Raw genomic sequence first — 16048 nt, forward strand, 5'->3', positions numbered from 1 at the left:
CACAACACCACAGAGTTATACATGGAATAAACAAACATACAGAAAAAGCCTATATACAGCATGTGCAAATGAGGTAGGGCAATAAATAGGCCATACTGGCGAAGTAATTACAATATAGCAATTAAACACTGGAATGGTAGATGTGCAGAAGATGAATGTGCATGCATGTACCAGTCAAACGTTTGGGCACATATACTCATTCCAGGGTTTTTCTTTATTTTTACTATTTTCTACGTTGTAGGATAATAGTGAAGACATCAGATCTATGAAATAACACATATGGAATCATGTAGTAACCAAAAAAGTGTTAATCAAAATATATTTGAGATTCTTGCCTTGACAGCTTTGCACACTCTTGGCATTCTCTCAACCAGCTTCACCTGGAATGATTTTCCAACCGTCTTGAAGGAGTTCCCACATGCTGAGCACTTGTTGGCTGCTTTTCCTTCATTCTGTGATCCAACTCATCCCAAACCATCTCAATTGAGTTGAGGTTGGGAGATTGTGGAGGCCAGGTCATCTGATGCAGCACTCATCACTCTCCTTGGTAAAATAGCCCTTACACAGCCTGGTGGTGTGTTAGGTCATTGTCCTGTTGGAAAACAAATGATAGTCCCACAAGCGCAAACCAGATGGGATGGCAAATCATTAAACATTCCCTTCCTGTGGCGGCCCTCATGAGCCAGTTTCATAGGGCTTGATGGTTTTTGCGACTGCACTTGAATTTCTTGCAATTCTCCGGATTGACTGACCTTCATGTCTTAAAGTAATGGACTGTCATTTCTCTTTGCTTATTTGAGCTGTTCTTGCCATAATATGGACTTGATCTTTTACAAAATAGGGCTGTCTTCTGTATACCACCCCTACCTTGTCACAACACAACTGATTCGCTCAAACACGTTAAGAAGGAAATAAATTCCACAAATTACCTTTTTAACAAGGTAACCGTTTAATTGAAACACATTCCAGGTGACTACCTCATGAAGCTGGTTGAGAGAATGCCAGGAGTGTGCAACGGGTGGCTACTTTGAAGAGTCTCAAATAATATATTTTGATTACTTCATGATTCCATATGTGTTATTTCGTAGTTTTGATGTCTTAACTACTATTGTACAATGTAGAAAAATAAAGAAACCCTTGAATGAGTAGATATGTCAACTTTTGACTGGTAGTATGTATGTAGTCATTGTTTCCATCTAGTGCACCATGACTGTGCTACTGCTAGTTAAAAATCTAAATAAGGTGGCTACAGAAATTTAAGCAGAAGCTGGCTGAGTGAATACATTGATAGCTGACTTTGCTAGTATGCTTTTAAATATATTTTTAAATCAAGCTAGCTAAGATTATGGGTCTATTTCCTGTTTAATAAACAAAGTTTAGGCAACGTTGGCTAGTAAATTACCGATCTAAAGTTGTGATGAATACCAAAAAAGCTACATGTTGAGAAACCTAGAGATAATAGCCATACCAGCATATCAACCAATATGCTGTTAAGTGGTCATATACAGTTGAAGTTTACATACACCGTAGCCAAATACATGTCAACTCAGTTTTTCACAATTCCGGACATTTAATCCTAGTAAAAATTCCCTTGTCTTAGGTCAGTTAGGATCACCACGTTATTTTTAAGAATGTGAAATGTCAGAATAATAGTAGAGAGAATTATTTCTTTCAGCTTTTATTTCTTTCATCACATTCCCAGTGGGTCAGAAGTTTACATACACTCAATTAGTATTTGGTAGCGTTGCCTTTTTAAATTGTTTAAATGTTTCGGATAGCCTTCCACAAGCTTCCCACAATAAGTTGGGTGAATTTTGGCCCTTCCTTCTGACAGAGCTGGTGTAACTGAGTCAGGTTTGTAGGCCTCCTTGCTCGCACACGCTTTTTCAGTTCTGCCCACATTTTCTATGGGATTGAGGTCAGGGCTTTGTGATGGCAACTCCAATACCTTGACTTTGTTGTCCTTAAGCCATTTTGCCACAACTTTGGAAATATGCTTGGGGTCATTGTCCATTTGGAAGACCCATTTGCGACCAAGCTTTAACTTTGACTGATGTCTTGATGTTGCTTTAATATATCCACAATTTTCCTCCCTCATGATGCCATCTATTTTGTGAAGTGCACCAGTCCCTCCTGCAACAAAGCACCCCCACAACATGATGCTGCTGCCCCCGTGCTTCACGGTTGGAATGGTGTTCTTCGGCTTGCAAGCCTCCCCCATTTTCCTCCTAACATAACGATGGTCATTATGGCCAAACGGTTCTGTTTTTGTTTCATCAGACCAGAGGACATTTCTCCTAAAAGTACGATCTTTGTCCCCATGTGCAGTTGCAAACCGTAGTCTGGCTTTTTTATGTCCGTTTTGGAGCAGTGGCTTCTTCCTTGCTGAGCGGCCTTTCAGGTTATGTCGAAATAGGACTAGTTTTACTGTGGATATAGATACTTTTATACCTGTTTCCTCCAGCATCTTCACAAGGTCCTTTGCTGTTGTTCTGGGATTCATTTTCACTTTTCGCACCAAAGTACGTTCATCTCCTTCCTGAGCGGTATGACGGCTGCGTGGTCCCATGGTGTTTATACTTGCATACTATTGTTTGTACAGATGAACGTGGTACCTTCTGGCTTTTGGAAATTGCTCCCAAGGATGAACCAGACTTGTGGAGGTCTATAATTTATTTTCTTTTTTGAGTTCTTGGCTGATTTTCATTTGATTTTCCCATGATATCAAGCACAGAGGCACTGAGTTTGTAGGTCTTGAAATACATCCACAGGTACACCTCCAATTGACTCAAATGAAGCCCATCCAGAAGCTTCTAAAGCCAAGACATAATTTTCTGGAATTTTCCAAGCTGTTTAAAAGCACAGTCAACTTAGTGTATGTAAGCTTCTGACCCACTGGAATTGTGATACAGTGAAATAATCTCTCTGTAAACAATTGTTGGAAGGAGTTACTTATGTCATGCACAAAGTAGATGCCCTAACTGACTTGCCAAAACTATAGTTTGTTAACAAGAAACTTGTGGAGTGGTTGAAAAACGAGTTGGAATGACTCCAACCTTAGTATATGTAAACTTCCGACTTCAACTGTAAATATAACACTTGCTGTCCCATGCAGGCAGTACAAAACTAAACCTGTTCATAGCGAGCAAAATAAAACCCCACTACTGTTGTACTTTCTTACTCTAGCACTTGGACTTGTTTCCTTACTAGCACTGACTTTGCTGATGGCTGCTTGGAGGAAAGTTTTTACTGACTGACATGTGGTTGTTGTACTTCACTACCTTAAGTTGACAGGCCTGACTACTGTATTGCTTTCCTGTCTGGTCTACCCAAGAAAGCCATTGGTCAACTGCAAAACATAGACTGCTGCAGCACGGGTACTGACCAAGACCAGACTGAGAGCACACATTACCCTGGTTTTAAGGTCTTTGCACTGGCTGCCTGTGAGTTTTAGAATACATTTTCATGTTTTATTGGGTTTGCAAATCAATCGTGCGATCGTGCACCCCAATACATGTCAGACATGCTTTTAAGTTATGTACCCAGTAGGTCCCTCAGGTCCTCTGGCACTGGCCTTTTAACTATCCCAAAGCCTAGGACCAAGAGGCATGGAGAGGCAGCTTTTAGTTATTATGCCCCCAGCCTTTGAAATAGCCTGCCAGAGACCCTGAGGGGTGCCGAAACTGTGGACATATCAATTATATCTTAAAACACATTATTAGCTTAGCTTTTCCTTAGGGTGCTTTTTAGTTGTCAAATGAAATTTTTTATCTTGTGTTTTCTGTAGTAAATATTTCAACTTTTCTAATATTTTTTTATTCTGTAAAGCACATTGCGTTGCATTCCATGTCTGAAATGTGCTGAAGTAAAAAGTTTGATTTTGATTTGAAGTTGAATGTTAAGTGTTTCTGGATAAGGGTGTCTGCTAAAGGCTGCTAGAAAAGTGTAGCTGACAGGTCAGACTTGTTTTATTAAATGTTCTAACAGTGTGAGTGATCTCGTCATGCTACAAATGTCTGCCACGTTCTCGCTCTGTCAGAGATAAATCCGGCCATACAATAGCTCGGGCTGTGTTCATTTCAAGGTGACTTATACTGTAGTTAAATAGAGAATTATCTGTTGATACCAAACCTCCACAATGTATAGCATACAACATGGCTCTCTTTACTCTATGGAGACCTTGTGAATTATGAAGCTATGTCATAGAATTTACCTTGGTCACCCTGGGTTTTGTTCTACAGATTACGTCTTACATATTTGGTTCTGTCACTATATAGAGATGTTGTATTCAAATGTTATGGTTTGGTCTAAGTTCCCCTTTTGAGGTACTGCTAGAATTACCAGGAAGCATTTTCTGATATCTGTTGACCCCTGGTATTAAGGGGGATCTCCAACTTCAATATTTGACCAGGTGCTATACCGTCTTGTGGAGTTGCAGAAGAAGATGTAGGACATCTATTGTCAGCTACAGTTGAACTCATTCCTTGTTTATCCTTGACAATTTTTATGTATGTGTTTTCAAAGTAGTAATGTACTGATTTGACGCTGTCAGGAGGTTTTGTCATGTGGATTGACATGGTTTAGCCCATGGTGTTGCTCCACTATAGTGTAGTAGACTTCTTACAAAACTCAAACACCACTTTAACATCTCAATGTCTTGCCTCCTACGTCCTCATCTCACCACCAGGAGGATCCTTAGCTTACCTTCATTCTTTGTGTGATTTACAGATGCGCTAGCCAATGCCAAGGAGGAGAATGTCAACATTCACGCCACCCTGGACAAGACCCTGGAGGACCTTAACAGCTTCTGAGTGGCTACTGGAGCTGCGGCATGGCCCCTCCACCACCACCTCTTACTGCTCCACCCCCTCACCTCTGGCCCCGTCTCTGTCTGTGCTGGCTGACTGTTTAGCAGGGGGGTGGGGGGGGTTAATTGTTTTTGGTGAAGGTAGCACTTTCTTCAGTCCACACCTAGCCAAACGTTTCTCCCCAGTAGACCAAATGGCTGACCGCTTCTCCCACATTCCACCCCAGTATCTGCAGATGCTCACCTGATAAGCATCCCCTTTTTTTTGTAGCCTCTTCATAGCATTCTTTTTAGTCTTAAAAGGGCAACATTTACTCAAGCACCCACATCTTAAGTGTTTCACAGGTTTCTAATATTCACATTCCAGCTTAGGTGTGTGTTTGAGGCCATTCCTATGATCTTTCTTTGGATGCTAGCTGTTTAGCCGTAAGCGTTTAAATACAATGAGGCGCTTCTCTCCTGTTCTGATAAGAACCCTTGTTAAGGGGATATTTGGTGTCCACTGGGACACATGAAGGTGGCGAGGGTAAAAACTCTTACCTACTTATGTCTCCCTTTTGGAATGGGACCACCATTTGATCATTAACTCTCCCTCTGTTATCCCCATCTGAACCACTTGCCCGACCAACATATCGCCTCAAACTCTTGTCCCCCTCTAACCACTCACCTTCTGCGGGAACATCCTTACACAAGCACTGCTTTTCTACTGTGCCAATGCCCAGAGGGTCCACAACTGTGCTACCTTTTTGTCAAGGATTTTGTGTTCATTTACAATTATGGGCTGGGGGATTAACATGTTTTTCTTATAAGGGAGAAGTGTTTTGTTTAGTTGCATGACATTTGTGTATTTGTTTTTTATCTGAAGTCATTTTCCAAAAAGGGCCATTGTCACAAATAACTGTCAACTGAATGTTTTTTTTCTTCCAGTTTACTCCCCCCCCCCCCCCCAAGATCAGGAAATTGAATTGTGAATGAGTTGTAGGTCATTGAAGGGATATAATTGTCATATAGCTTCAGACAGAATTGGATGCAGATATTCTAGCCAATTGCAGCCTTAGTCCTCTAAGCTAATTGTTATTTTTCCAATAAGATGTAGGGGAGGGGTGTGATCAGCCAATCACTACGCATTCCACTGCCAAAATGGAAGCATAGGGGCCAATGAATAGGGAGAAGGGACACAAGGGTATTATCTAAACTTCTTATCAGTATAGACTATTAAACAATGTTTTTCTGCAAATTTAAGTGAACTGCAAACCTTATTAATAAAGAAATAAACTTGATGCAATCCTTTACTTTTTAACTGGAACTTTTCACTCGATGCTATGGGTGTAAACATTGTTACCAGTAATGTTTTGATTGTAATAATCATGACACAAATGGACACAATTTAAAAAAATAAAAATAAAGAACCATGATTTGTATTGACATTCCAATTTTATTGGATTTTTTCCCCTTCAGTTTGACACCACTCCAATCTTGGTGCTGCTCCCTCCATGTCTACTTTAAAATGTTTTATGAACTGACACTTACCCTGCTATTAGAACATTGATCATGTCTGTCTAGTACATTTTAATTATGTTGAATGGGTGTGTAATGCAGTATTGTGCTAATTTTACCATTGGTCAGCGTATGTGCACGTTCTGGGTTTCCAGTTAATCGTCTAGCTATTTACAATTAAAACTATACTTTCTAGTAGCCTAGTTAACTATTTTACAATCTAGGACTATAAAAAACAAAATGACACATGGCACTATTTGACACTTTTATACAACTGCAGATGTTGACTTAATCTGTACATTGGGTCTTGGTGAAATTTGCCTCCTGTGTTGACATCACTAAGTACAGGACAATGCCAAAATAAAGGAAGCCCCAAAGTGTCTTAATAGGGCATTGTGCCACCAGAAAAGCTTCAATGCACCTTGGCATCTATTCCAGTGGTGAGCTTTATTGGATGAATGACAGTCACATCTCCTAGCTTTGTTAGGCAAAATAATTTCTATACATCACCCTAAGCATGATGGGATGTTTTAATTGCTTAACTCATGACCCACACCTATGTGGAAGCACCAGCTTTCAATATACTTTGTTTCCTTCATTTTTCTCAAGTATTTATTTTATTTTGGCAGTTACCTGTGTGTGTGATCCATGTATATTCGCATATCGGTCAGTGCCAATATGCCCACCGTACACGTTTGATCAGATTTTAGTATTCTTGCCATGCTATGTAGTTGATAGTACAGAACACCGTAGAGAAATAAATACTACATATTCACTTTCTGCTGCTCCTGTGTATCAAAGGTGTTCTAGGATTTTCACAGAAAATAGTGTAATGTATACCCAACTACACTTTCCAACAAGAGCTTTCAGCAAGTTCCTACAGCTGTGTAATGTCCCCTTTCACCTTTTCTTTGGCAATTGAGAGCAGCCCAGTAGCAAGCTGCTCCTCCAGTTGTGATCCATCGCCCTCATTTTTGATTATCCAATCAAAATCCACTCCTTGGTCGAGCCCACATTCAGACTCTGCATCATCTATTCCTGCAGAGAGAGAGGGTGTGGTGTTCAATTGATTGTCGTTGAAGAGGTATTGTATTTCTCCGAAAGTGAAGAACATTATTATACCACTAATGCTATCAGTGTAGGTATTGCACCTGTTGTGAACTCCCAGCCCCTCTCCCGCCGTGTCTCTTCTGAGGCCTCCACCCGAACACAGCGAGACTGACTAGGATACTCCCTCCAGAACCACTGCAGGTCTGACAGACGCCGCGTGTCACTCACAATCTGGGGCACAATAGAGATTAGAGAAGGTATAATGGTAGAGGACAATACATGATGCTTCAACTGCCCATCAGGCAGGGCCTGGGAAAGTTTTTTGGTCAGGTTCACCAACTCTGAATATGCAGATGGTCAGTTTCTAATAGCAAGTAAGACCTGACTCAAAGACTTGCGCTTGACATAAATCGTATGTGGTGGGACTTGGCTTGTTGTGTGTTTCCCCATAACAGTGGATCAATTGAGAATTTTGTTATCTTACCCAGATAGGCTGCTGGGCTGCCTTGATGGACACACGACAGAAGAACCCTGGGTCCTTCTCCCTCTGCTTCTCACCCCACTGGATCATGTCAGCACGGTACTTCTCCTTGTACTCACCTGCTCCCAACAGCTCCTCAAAATCCAATCCATGGTCCTGTAGGCATAGTGGGTAATATAAGGAGTCGGTAGTGGTAGTGTTCCTCCATTCACTCGTAGTGTGTATTGTAGACCAGCTGGGCATGCAGGCTTTTGTTCCTGCCCAGCACTTAATGTCTGATCGATTAACCTCATCAAGGTAAGGTCCTTGATTATCTGAATTAGGTGTTGAATTAGCTGGAACACAAGCCTGCACACCGAGGATCGGCCATAATGATGTAGCACAACTGTACACAAGTACCAACCTGTGCGTATTGCTGTTTAAGAGGACCCGAGAGACGCAAGATACAGCATACATCTGGACCTAGTCTGATACAAATTATACATGAACCACATTGTTAAACTAATAAAACATTTGATAGAGTATTCAATTCAGCGATAATAGCTTTGATAGGTTGGTGAACAGTATGTCAATAGTACCTTTTGTGAATCAAATCCGTCACGTAATCTTTTCCAGATTTGCGTTTCCCACTAAATAAAAGGATGAGTTTGGGTTCTACTGTTGCCATCGAAATAACGTTGCAGCAACCAATTTATGTGTTTTATTTTGATACAGAAGAGCTAGCCTCTTCGTTTACACATTAACCGTACCACATGCATTATGGTTGGTTGAGCTACAGTAATATACACATAACAAGCGCCATATAATTATAACATTTGCTCATGTGATCGAATTTCTTAGAGAAAAATATATATTTCAATATTTTTACAACATATATTTATTTATTTTAAGATATAGTCATTCTTATAATTGATAAACTTTTAAAAGACGGGCAAACGTTGGTTAAAAAACTGTCACGCAAGGTTTACGGTAACAGATCGTCATCATATCATGGACCTTACCATTGACATGCGGAAATAGGGTGATCATATGAAATATAAAATATTTAATGGTTTCTTTAATGACGACAACAACAACTTGAATACGTGAATGAAAAATAAGAGGGATATTGCACTGACCTCGAAAGAAAAAGTGTTAAAAATACGTAAAATGACCCACGACCGTCTGACTAAGATCATGGAACAACCTACCTTCTATTCAATAACCCCCCTCCCCTTCTTTAATTTACGGAAATCAGGGCAAAAGTCAAATCAAATTTTGAAAACATGGCGTCCACTTTACTGTGTCGGGTGTCATCAATATTTAAAACTGATTTAACCTTGCGGTTGAAGAGTCTTGTCTACAGACGGGTAAACATTGCCACCGAGATGAATGCAATAACTACCAAATCTTATTAAAAACTCTAATGTGTTGTGTAAGTTAGCTAGCTAGCTGCTAGTTTAGCAGCAGGTTGTTGTTAGTTGGCTAGCTAACTGTTAGGTGTGCTTCTATGGGAAAGCTGTGCAGCAGCTTAAGCATTATTTCCGATGTTGACCGACATGAGTGCATTCTGCAATATTTCTGGCATAGCTAGCTTTTGTTCCAGTGTTCTGCTACAGATAAATTGCTGAGAAGTGTAGGGACAGTTGACGATATGACCACTTTTGTGATGTTCATGCAAAAGCACATACTAAACCTGTGTAGGCAGCTTGCTGTGTGTTCTCACAGCCAGACATGTAAGCATCTCAACCTTTCACCCAGTCCCCTCTCCACTGGGAATGTGAGCACCCACGCTGTTGGAGGAGTAGAGTGCAGTGCATAAGTGGTGTTTATCAATATAAGTAATTGCTCTTACTAATGCATTTGTTTGACAGGAAAGACAACTAGTTTTTAATTCAATGGCCTCTATGCTACTTGTAGATGTGCAAGTTCAAATATAGCACAAGTTCTTATATAGCGCAAGAGAACAGCAAGCCTGGTTTTTAAAACCTCCAGAAAAAGCAGCACCTCATGGCACAACGCCTCTCCCTGTGTGACCTAACAGTACTTGTGTGTATTTACTGAGAGGGAAAGCTGATCCTAGATCTTTGCTTATGGGCTCCATCAGATTGCTACTGATAGATACACAACTGATAGATACACACATACATGTTGTTGTTGTTTTCCCAAGTCTTTTTTGTTGTCTGTAATGTCTTTTTCTTTATGTGTCGGGCCAAAGTAAGACTAGCTGTCACCATTGGCGTCGGCTAATGGGGATCCTAATAAATCAAAATCTGTGACTCGCAACATCCCTTTTCAGCTGGTTCATTAATATTCGTTTTTTTTTGTGTTATCCCATTTACTCTCCTTAAACAGTTGTTCAGCAGTGGGACCAGGGCATTGAGTGAGACTGGACCCCCCCAGGCTAAATTCTTTCCTGCAAATGAGGGATCAATGCTGCTCCCTGGGACTTACAAAGGCAAAGTGGCCTTTATCACAGGAGGAGGAACGGGGTTGGGAAAAGGCATGACCACAACACTGTCAGCACTAGGGGCAGAGTGTGTAATCGCTAGCAGGTAAGTGGAAACTTGGTAGTCAGTCGGGCTATAAATCCCAATACTACTGCTGCCTTCTTGCACTCACAAATTAGAAAGTGACACATTTCTGTTGTAATTTCTAGAAAACTGGATGTTTTGAAAAAGACTGCAGAGGAAATTACAGCTCAGACAGGAAATAAGGTACTACTACTGATCAGTTACCCACATTGAATGCATTCATTATCCAAGAGTTCTAGATACTGATAAATCAGTATGAACTCTGCTTTAAGTTGTGTTTGATACTTCAAGACTCTATCTGCAGGTCCATGCTGTGCAGTGTGATGTTCGAGACCCCAAGTCAATTGAAGCTGCTGTGGACCAACTGGTAGAGGTTGCTGGTCTCCCTGATGTACGTAGGTACAGATCAAGGACGTTTTGTCTGAAAAGTGGTATGCTTCGCTGTTCTAGATAATAATAATACTCCAATTGCTTGGTAAATATCATCCTCCTCTCTCGTTCCTCTAGGTGGTGATCAACAACGCTGCAGGGAACTTCATCTCCCCGTCAGAGAAGCTGTCTGCCAACGCATGGAGGACCATCACAGACATCGTCCTGAATGGCACGGCCTTCGTCACCCTGGAACTGGGCAAAAGGCTGATACTGGCCGAGAAGGGTAAACACCAGAGCAATCTGATGGAGCCCATAAGCAAAGATCTAGGATCAGCTTTCCCTCTCCATTTATTTGTGTTGTAATGTATTGTGTAGTGCTGCCACCTGGGGGTAGTAAAGATTCACCATTTGCCTACAACTCCTGGACATTTGATCCTTAGTAGTATAACAAGTGAGGATCAACCCAGAACATTGGTGTGGAGGCATGTGTACCATGTCTCTTTGTTTTCTAATGTCTCTCTGTTTTCTATTTAAGTGTGTAATATTGACAGTGATTGAGCCTCAATATGAAATGCTTGAGCACTTTTCCATTCAGTTGGTCATAGTCCAGCGTCCCTCCCCTTGTCCACTGCCCTTTTGCCCTAGGCTCCTCTTGGCTTTGCGTGCATGCACCCTCTCATTTCTTCTCGTCCTCTTTTTTCTTCTTCTCTCCTTTCTCTGCTGTCTCTGGTCAAAGAGGAAAGGATACGTAATGGGAGGATAGGTGAAGCCTCATGCGATGTTGTGCCATATTTATAATATGTGTGTGCGCGTGTGTGCGTGGATAAGCTTTAGTATTCATGTGAATATCCCAGCCCTTCTCTGATTACTGTGGCTTTTCCATCTGCCCTCAACACTGCAATTAGGCAAATCACAATTAAGCAATTACCTTGAAGTACAAAGACATGCCATCACACTAGGGCCACTATTCAATCTGAACTGATGTTTTTCCAAAACAGCCATTCTTCCAACAGTGCAAGAAAGCATATTTGAATTGATACCCAGGTGTCTGTTCTTCTTTCACACTATTAGGATTATTCTATTGCAGGGGTGCGCAATCTTTTTGTCTCGAGGGCCACATTGGGATTTTGAAATTCAACGGAGGGCCGTGCATTTTTTTATTTGATCGATTTGTTCGTCAAAATCAATTTGTGAGCCAAAAATAATAATTTTCCCTTCCCTGTTCTAGCGGCTACATAAATCTAAATGTGCTTTTATCGCAGTACAAGAACGTTGCTTTGTCTTCTCACCTGGCAGCTTGGCTCCAGGCTTTGATGAAATAGTCTCACAGACAAACTATTTATTCTGCTAGCATCTCCTTCCATTACCCCTCTGACTTCTTGATGTTCCATGTATGTGTAGTAGCGTTGTTTGTTTTATCAATCTAGAAGTAACCCTGACTCGTTAAATCTATTGCAGTGTAATCTGGCCCACAACAGCGACCATGTTTTATGAGCTTTAGTGTGCTGGATATAAAAGCCTATAGAACTGTACAATGACTAACCGCTGCTCTCAGTTCATTGGAGGAACAAGTCAGCCTATGACAGTCTAATGAAGAGATGGATGAATTGGTCTGAACTGGGATCAGTTGTAAATTATAGGGATGTACATGATGACACATATTGCTGGGCATATACTGTGCATATATTACAGTTGGACATATTTTTGTTTCTTTGTGGTATTTATGTACATTGTGTTTGTAGGTGCTGCGTTTCTGGCTATCACCACCATATACGCAGAGACCGGCTCTGGATTTGTGGTTCCCAGCGCGGCTGCCAAGTCAGGAGTGGAAACTCTGTGCACGTAGGTATTTCAAAGAAGGCACTACAATAAAACCTATCAGGACCTGTTTCCCTGTCCTAAACCATCCCTTCACCCCTATCACTATTGCACCCACCACACGTAGACATCCACACTGGCCTCATTTGAAAAGATTTGGCTCTCTCACTTATCAAACGCCTTATGAACACTAATGCATTTTTAAAGAGAAGCAGTCATTAGCATAACGAAGGTCCAGGAACATTTAATTAACATTAAAGTGTGTCTCTCTCCCAATCCCCCTCCTGTAGGATTTAGACAATAATAAAGACGGATGGGCTGTGTGTGCGTGTGTGTGTACCTTGTTCGTTCACACACGTGTGAATCCAATAGTGTGTGTGAGAACCCAATAAAATCCTGAATGGGACCGACACCTTTCATGTGAAGACAGGGATGCTCTTATCAAATGAAGAATACACCTTCTTAATGAACCTCTGAGGGCTTTTACCGAAAGAAAGATCCCACTCAATATTAGTCCCTGTCAATTCCATTGAAATAGTTAATGACACTGAAAGGTTTCCCCATAAACCCAGGGGACTGGGAATGATAAATGGGGGAACTATTCGTGTCTCTCACAATCACGTCCCTTTTGTACCTTGATATGTTTGACTTCCTATACAAGTGACCGCAGTGTGTGTGCATTCCAGACTAGCTGGAATGCCATTTAAGGTTACACTTGAATCCAAAATAAAGGAAACACTTGAGTAAATGAGGGATACAGTATATTGAAAGCAGGTTGTTCCACCCAGGTGTGGTTCCTGAGTTAATTAAGCAATTAACATCCCATCATGCTTAGGGGTCATGCATAAAAATGCCTGGTTGTCCAGTGACGTTGAAAGAGGGGTCTCAAAGGAGCATATGGGGTTTAAAGGGTGTGTGTCAGTCACATACATGTGTAGTGGCATACTGGAGAGTTACCTATAGCTGGCCGGCCCATTCATGCAGTCTTTTTTTCCTGTGTGAATGAGCGCTATTATCTGATAATGGATCCCCCCCCACCATATGAAATCGCTCACCAAAAAAGTGACCCCTCTATTTTGTAAAGGGAGCAGCAGCCAAATTTGCTCATTTATTGCGCCCGGCATCTCGGGAGAGCTAGCCTATTTTTAGATCCTATTCTTTCATTACAGTTTTTTGTTCGGAGGGTTTCAAGAAACTAGAGGGAATGAATCAATTCAACAAGCACCACCCTCAGTGCCTCTCACTATAATGTTCCCAGAATGACATGGAATGACTAAAGCACTCCTGGCATCTACTTTTTGGCGCCCCAGCTTTTTCTGTATGAATAGTCGAGATGTATTTTGTTTTTAGGTGCAGCTAGTTACCCTCCAATCATATTAGACTTAGACTGAAGGCCCCATTATGAGTGACTACCTCAGAATATTTAGAATATTTAGGATGTAGTGCCTCACTCCTATGCCCAAGTCTAAACAGATTCCCTGAGCCTACACTAGGCCATCTTTATTACTACATGCAGTAGTGGTAGTTCTTTGTCTTTTTCTTCCTTTTTTTCGTGTGTGTATATTGTATGTATATGTAAACAAACTACTGTTTGTTTCTCAGGTCTCTGGCTGCGGAGTGGGGGAGGTACGGCTTGAGGTTTAATGTCATCCAGCCAGGACCAATCAGAACCAAGGTAACAGACACAACTCTGGCGTGAAACTTTACAAATATACTGTGTTGATATTTTTTTTAAATATAAAAATGTCTTAAGTCTTTCCCTTTCTGGTCTTATCTTGGCTTGTAAATGTGTAATTAGCTATGTTTTGTGACCTCTTCTCTTTGTGTAGGGGGCCTTCAGTCGTCTCGATCCCACGGGCATGTTTGAGAAGGCCATGATCGGTAGGATACCCGTGGGCAGGCTGGGCACGCCCGGAGAGATTGCCAACCTGGCAGCCTACCTGTGCAGTGACTATGCCAGCTGGGTGTCTGGAGCGGTAAGAGAATGTGTGTCTGTCTTGATAAGCTAAGCAGGCAGTGGAGACCAATCACTATGTTAGCTGAATGCCTACCTTGCAGAATGGGTATCTGGAAATTGCAGATTGCAGTAAGTCCTTCACTGTAAATGACATTCAAAGTGCACTAGGATTAGGCGATGCAGGTATAGGGATGGACTATGGCTAAGGGAAAAATTATGACTCAACATCCACATATACCGTGTTCTTCTCTTTAGTTGTGCCCATTCTCTTCTGTTTGCAGATCATTCGAATGGACGGTGGAGAGTATGTCTCCATGGCAGGAGAATTCAATGATCTGAGGAGGGTATGTGCTGGAACTAACTTTGCAAACCCTGTTCCACTGTCAAGACTGGAACTTTAACACTAAAAAATCATATGAACATAGAATGATAATTTGATAGCATTGCTACCTTTTGCATAATCTCTGTTCTGTTATGCGACTAGCTATTGATTCCGTAACAAGATTGCAAGTGAGCTGTTGCTGGTTGCGGAAATCGGCCACATTTTATGACAGATGTTAGTTTATGGATATGTGGGTCAGGTTGTGCTAGTTTTAACTGTGTTTTGTGTGCGTCAGGTCACTAAGGAGCAGTGGGCTATGATGGAGACCATGATCAGGGGCACCAAGGGATCCTAAGAAGTCAAGATGGGGACATGTTACTTCCGGAGCAGCAGGTAGCCTAGTGATTAGAGCGTTGGACTAATAACTGAAAGATTGTAAGATTGAATCCCCGAGCTGACAAGGTAAAAATCTGTCATTCTACCCCTGAACAAGGCAGTTAACCCACTGTTCCTAGGCCGTCATTGAAAATAAGAATTTGTTCTTAGCTGACTTGCCTAGTTAATTAAAGATAATTTAAAAAAATGTTTTACTAACTCTCTACCACTGTTAATGCTCCAGGGAAACACAGACACACAGATACTGTACACACAGACAATCTTTCCCTCTGTTTCTGACCTAGAACAGAGATTATACCATGTCAGAGAATATGGCTACAGGATCGACACACACACAGCCTTCTCTACAAACACATTCTCACACACTCACTTAACCTCAAGCCTTATGTCTCAATGCCTAATGGACAAATCGACAGGATGGGGACAGTAGGGCAGCATTTGAAGAGAAAATGGCTTCATCAGGAGGCCAACTATTTAGAGCAGGTTTGAGAGAGAGAACTTCATAATCTTTTTGTTCTCACTCTGTCTGAGATTCTACTGGCTACAGCACTTCCTGGATGAAACTGACTTCTCGTTGGTTGAAAAACCTGTCCGTTCCTACAATTGACTTGGTATTTTGCCAGTAACATTTATCATTTGTTTTTACAATGATGCCTTGAAAAGATGTGAATTCTGTTCTTTAAAAAAAACATGTTTCAATGGACTATCTAAGTTGACGTCCAGTAATGCTATTCATTGCTGTTAAATGATTGTCTTGTGCTCTGTGTGTACAATACGTGAGCTTTACATGGATTTGTCTGTATGGAGTATGTTGAATAAAAGACAGTAGACATTT

The 16048-nt window shown here is 41.3% G+C and overlaps 3 protein-coding genes across 6 annotated transcripts in view; 2 read left to right on the forward strand and 1 right to left on the reverse strand.

Annotated features, from left to right (window-relative positions):
- The window catches only part of LOC139573621 (tropomyosin alpha-3 chain-like), a 27444-nt gene extending 21222 nt beyond the window's left edge, over nucleotides 1-6222 (forward strand). For all 4 annotated transcript variants that reach the window (XM_071397280.1, XM_071397282.1, XM_071397286.1 and 1 more), the window contains one exon: nucleotides 4729-6222. In XM_071397280.1, the coding sequence (XP_071253381.1) occupies nucleotides 4729-4811 (83 nt within the window). In that variant the 3' untranslated portion in view covers nucleotides 4812-6222. The remainder of the gene's footprint in view (nucleotides 1-4728) is intronic.
- Nucleotides 5735-8617, reverse strand: LOC139573623 (phosphomevalonate kinase-like). The gene is made up of 5 exons (XM_071397288.1): nucleotides 8414-8617; nucleotides 8239-8302; nucleotides 7839-7991; nucleotides 7456-7585; nucleotides 5735-7342 (listed from the first exon to the last, which is right to left on the reverse strand). Exons 1-5 carry the CDS (start codon nucleotides 8500-8502, stop codon nucleotides 7182-7184), a joined length of 597 nt encoding a protein of 198 aa, XP_071253389.1. The 5' UTR covers nucleotides 8503-8617; the 3' UTR covers nucleotides 5735-7181.
- Nucleotides 8618-9053: 436 nt separating this feature from the next.
- decr1 (2,4-dienoyl CoA reductase 1, mitochondrial) lies at nucleotides 9054-16048 on the forward strand. The gene is made up of 10 exons (XM_071397290.1): nucleotides 9054-9184; nucleotides 10170-10369; nucleotides 10474-10531; nucleotides 10653-10739; nucleotides 10856-11003; nucleotides 12463-12562; nucleotides 14141-14213; nucleotides 14368-14514; nucleotides 14777-14839; nucleotides 15113-16048. Exons 1-10 carry the CDS (start codon nucleotides 9101-9103, stop codon nucleotides 15170-15172), a joined length of 1020 nt encoding a protein of 339 aa, XP_071253391.1. The 5' UTR covers nucleotides 9054-9100; the 3' UTR covers nucleotides 15173-16048.

This window comes from Salvelinus alpinus, chromosome 4, assembly GCF_045679555.1.
Source record: "Salvelinus alpinus chromosome 4, SLU_Salpinus.1, whole genome shotgun sequence".
In the NCBI taxonomy this organism is placed as follows: domain Eukaryota; kingdom Metazoa; phylum Chordata; class Actinopteri; order Salmoniformes; family Salmonidae; genus Salvelinus; species Salvelinus alpinus.